This window comes from Cyprinodon tularosa, unplaced genomic scaffold (genome assembly GCF_016077235.1).
Source record: "Cyprinodon tularosa strain WSP-4 unplaced genomic scaffold, ASM1607723v1 ctg1855, whole genome shotgun sequence".
Classification (NCBI taxonomy): Eukaryota; Metazoa; Chordata; class Actinopteri; order Cyprinodontiformes; family Cyprinodontidae; genus Cyprinodon; species Cyprinodon tularosa.
Window position 1 is genome coordinate 7,501 of NW_024038648.1, and position 4,943 is coordinate 12,443.

Sequence of the window (4,943 nt, forward strand, 5' to 3'; positions counted from 1 at the left end):
GTGTGATCTGTGATTTTGGTCCTCAGTGAAGATGCCATGAGAAAGGCTGGATCTGGAAACACCACGCACAAGTCAGGGACCGACATGGAGAACCATATCTTCCTCAAAGCCAAGAGCAGAGTGAGTCACGTCAGAAGATGAAGCTGACAGATTGGTGGAAAGTGTCATTGTTTATATCTATGTTTATTTTCTATGCTAAAAGCTGTTGTTCCTGTGAGAATCAATCTAATGTGAGTAAAGCTGCAGAAAGAGACAAATGATCCTCCATGGTGCCTGTTGTGTGTTTTAGGAGGAATATCTCTCTCTGGTAGCGAGGCTCATCATCCACTTCAGAGACATCCGTGAGTTAAACTTTGGTTCTCCTGCTGTTCATCAGAAGCTGTAGAAGTGAAGCATGTAGACTGACTGACTGATGACTTTGTGTTCCAGATAAGAAGGCCATGGGAGCACCCGGTGAGTGGAGCTTTGCTGTCTCTCGTGTTCTGTCCCGGACCCGGAACCGTCTCCACCGGATTCCCGGCGCTCATGATTTCTGCTGTGCATGTTGGAGCTGCATAATGTTGTCTGTTGTTTACCCTCTGCTAGATCCCATGAATGAACTCTTAAGCCCTCCTTTTATTTAAACAGATTTTCCACAGATGGGCAAGATAATATTATCTCCTAACTCTGAAATGACAAACATTTCCTCGCAATCAGCGTTTTGTGCTGAGTTGCTTTTTGTCATTTTAATTGTACCAGTTGAGCAAACAATTTAGACCAATAGTAAAAAGTAGACAAAGCAATACTCTATTGCCAGTAACTTGAAAAACGTGAATGATTTAAAGTTGTTCTGCATGCAAACCAAATAATGTGGCGTCCTCAAAACAACAGAAGGGAATAGGATGACAGCTGACAGCATTAACATGGTCACACATCATGACAGGTTCGTAATTGCGGTAAGAAAAATAATCAACAATAACAGTTAAAATTTAAAGTAGCCTGCTACAACCCTAATTGAGGATAAGATAATAACATCCAAACAACATCCCAGGAGATGGAGTGTTTTACAGCCCATATTCCTCCAGATCCCGCTGGATCACAAGTTAATCTGTGACACTCTGCAGATTCTGACGCTTTCAGATCCTCACGATGCGTTTATTTGATCCCCAAACTTAAATTACTCATAATATTTCACATTATCCACAGACAACAGACGTGTGTTGGATAGATATTAGGCCAGGATAAATTATAACCTTTATACTGACCCGTTTGTTTACATTTGCGGCATTTTGATCGGGCAACCACGCAGCCAACTAATCTCTCCAAACAGCTGTGCTGTGGACCCCGTCACAAATTAATCTAGTTCTTCGTTTAAGAATATCTGCATTTTTCTACAAGATAAAACATAAAGCAGTCACGGCGACTCATATCCACACCATAGCGGTAGCTGCTAACTCTGGGATTTAAATTCTACTGTGAAAACAGAAAAAGTAAAGTTTTCCGCATCAACAGGTATGTGATTCAGATTCTATTAGCTGCAATGCGCCTAAGTAAATACATTTTACCCCCTTTTTACACATGTGCTGCTTACACACGTGCATTCTGAATGACAGGCCTCATTAATGGATTTATTTTTACATTCAGGAATTTATGAAGTGGGCGGACTTTATCGTCCAAGCAACAGGTTTTCATTTATAGCTTATCGTTCAACAGGAGAAATGACACTGCAGTGTGAGACAGACTTTTATTTTTATTTTTTTTTATTGTTCTCTGTGTGGGATTCTTTGCACTATCTGCTTTGCTGAGGATACAAGTTCTTTACCACATCATTCTAATCTGAAAAAACAAAACAGAAATTAATTCATTAGATATGTCGATTGATTTTTTTTGGCGAACAGTTTTGTTACGTTAGGAATATTTTTTCGCCAGGCATCAACACAACCACCTAAGCTTCAGTAACATCTGCTGTGTGCATAGATTCTAACCAGTTAATCTCGTCCCCAGTTGATCTGTCACACCGGCAGCGTTATTCCTGTAGCGGAAGACAGAAGAAGAAAAGCTCCGATCCGAGAAATAACTCCTCCGTTTGGGGTCATTCTTCAGCCATGGATGTCCCTGCGGCCGACAGCGAGTGGAGGAGCCCTCAGTTCCGACAGAAAGTCGTTGCTCAGATGTGAGAAATTTGATTCTCTTTTTTTTTTTTCTGTTTTGTTCTGTTTCTATCGGCTAGGTTAGCATTAGCTTAGCTAGCCGCTAATAGACATAAACGGTCTAGATGTAACTTACATGAGGTCAGAATCAGCTTGTTTCTCATCTCTAACTCTGTTTAAACTTGTTCTAAGAGAACAAATACGGCGTTTATTGGGATTTTAATTTCAGAGATAAAAGTGTTGTTTTCAGAGCAGTTTTAGTAGTTAGCATGTTTAGCTGCTGTGGCTAATCAATGCTATAAATAGTAGCTTCACATCCTGATTAATGTTTTTATAAATTCCAACAGAGGAGTCTGTTATGGTGTTAATCCGAAATATATATATATTCATTTTTAGAAGAAAAACTAAGAATTATAATCAATAAAAATTAATCTTATATCTAATTGTAACTGGACAGTAGTGTTTTAACAATATAAAACTAATTATTTACTGAGAATAAATAACCAATATGCAGCTATGGACATTTTTACAGTAATGGATATTTGAAAATAGCAGCAACATCAGAGATGTGCAGAATGACAGCAGCAGGTTATTTAACTGACTAAGGTAGAAACTGAGCAGAATCAGCATGAATGGAAGAACTGGTTGACTGATTCCAGCTGCTGGGAAGAAGGATCTGTGATAACGCTCCCTGGTGCATTTAAGGTGCAGCAGTCTGTCACTGAAGGAGCTCTCCAGTTCAGCACCAGCTTCATGCATGGGGGGGCATTATCCAACAGAGATGTTCATTTAGGCCCCGTCCACATGAAGTCAAACCCTGGCCTAAACGCACAAATTTTTCACCAAACCAGCCTCTCATCCACACGAAGCCGGCGTTTCGGGGGTCTGTAAACGATCTGTTTTTTATTCAGCCTTCAGAGTGGGAAGATTTAGAAACGCCGTTTTCGCGTTTCCATCTTTACGCTCTAACCGCATTTTTTTTTTACACGCATGCGTCATAGCGTCGCCTCTAAACACGCATGTGCGACACAGTATCAAAACAACAATGGCGCCGTTGCTGCTAATGCTACTCACCCTGCTGTCGGGCTTACAACAGAATCTTCTTCTTCTGGAATATCTCCAGAAAGAACAGAGCAATATCGACGACATAGTTCAGCACCTGAATTTGACTGAACCACGAAAATGGACCCGCAGGGCAACCATGTATAAATATTAGTGCGCATGCCCAACATTTCGTCGCTTATTTTTGCTTTGGCACCACAGCGCCACTTACAGGCCTGGCATACATTTTGCAGTGTTTTCATGCATTCGTGTGGACGCTCACATTTATTTTACGTCTCCGTCTTTACGACAAACGTTTTGGAAAATATTAGCGTTTCATGTTCGTTTTGACTTCGTGTGGACGGGGCCTTAGTTAGGATCCCTTGGTAGAATATTCTGCGTGTTTTTAAGGTGTGATCTGTTATTTTGGTCCTCAGTGAAGATGCCATGAGTAAGGCTGGATGTGGAAACACCACGCACAAGTCAGGGACCGACATGGAGAACCATGTCTTCCTCAAAGCCAAGAGCAGAGTGAGTCACGTCAGGAGATGAAGCTGACAGATTGGTGGAAAGTGTCATTGTTTATATTTTTTTATGCTAAAAGCTGTTGTTCCTGTGAGAATCAATCTTATGTGAGTAAAGCTGCAGAAAGAGACAAATGATCCTCCATGGTGGTTTGTTTTAGGAGGAATATCTCTCTCTGGTAGCGAGGCTCATCATCCACTTCAGAGACATCCGTGAGTTAAACTTTGGTTCTCCTGCTGTTCATCAGAAGCTGTAGAAGTGAAGCATGTAGACTGACTGACTGATGACTTTGTGTTCCAGATAAGAAGGCCATGGGAGCACCCGGTGAGTGGAGCTTTGCTGTCTCTCAGGGGTTCTTGGCCGTGTTCTGTCCCGGACCTGGAACAGTCTCCACCGGATTCCCGGCGCTCATGATTTCTGCTGTGCATGTTGGAGCTGCATAATGTCTGTTGTTTACCCTCTGCTAGATCCCATGAATGCCCTGAATAACCTGACAGGGGTTGGAGGGGGCCCAGGCGCCATTGGCATGGGGCCTCGGCCCCCCGGCGCTGCGGTGGGGGGCATGGGGGCCATGGGGCAGATGCAGTTAGGCCAGCATGCCATGGCCGGGGTGTCTGGAAACCCACAAGCCAGTGAGTGTGTTTCCTGTTGATGCGCTTTGTGAATGCAGGCTGGACGGTTAAACAATTACAAAGGATTCTGCCATGTTTTATATATATAAGTCATGGGTACCTGATGATGGCATTGAAATTATTTCTAAGAGCATTAAAAAGCATTAGATTACAGTTCCTCATTGATTGCTGTATGAGTAACTTAGAATGAACAGATGTCAACCATCAGATAACTGAGCTGGAACTGATGATCCACGGATGGCGGACGCTGGCATATGGTGGAACTATTTGAAAAAATCCCTCGAACTTCTTCATCGTGCTCATAACTTATACCAAACATAACTGATCCAGTTTTTGACAGGTTTTCCGTACGTCAGGCTTTAGCTGAAACACAGAGCTTGTTTCTCTGCAGATTAGCTGATTGACCTGGAAAGGCAAACCTTATCGGAGAAAATGGCAGTTTGTTTAAGCCAAATCCTGACCTCGCCGTCACTAAACGTATCTGTCAGGTCAGTTTAGATCCAAAATTCAATTCTTTTAATTTTTCAAATTAATTAAGAGTTTAGGTTAGAGATTGAGCAACATTGCCATCTGGTGGTGCAAACGGGTTTCTGCCATTTTATATTAGCAATTTTAG

General features: G+C 42.1%; 1 protein-coding gene across 1 annotated transcript in view; it reads left to right on the forward strand.

The window, feature by feature from the left end:
* Window positions 1-4,369, forward strand: part of LOC119781938 — a 5,481-nt gene extending 1,112 nt beyond the window's left edge. The window contains exons 2-9 of the mRNA XM_038282585.1: window positions 27-120; window positions 290-341; window positions 430-453; window positions 1,984-2,152; window positions 3,608-3,701; window positions 3,856-3,907; window positions 3,996-4,019; window positions 4,163-4,369. Of these exons, the coding sequence (XP_038138513.1) occupies window positions 27-120; window positions 290-341; window positions 430-453; window positions 1,984-2,152; window positions 3,608-3,701; window positions 3,856-3,907; window positions 3,996-4,019; window positions 4,163-4,347 (694 nt within the window). The 3' untranslated portion in view covers window positions 4,348-4,369. The remainder of the gene's footprint in view (window positions 1-26; window positions 121-289; window positions 342-429; window positions 454-1,983; window positions 2,153-3,607; window positions 3,702-3,855; window positions 3,908-3,995; window positions 4,020-4,162) is intronic.
* Window positions 4,370-4,943: the final 574 nt, after the last annotated feature.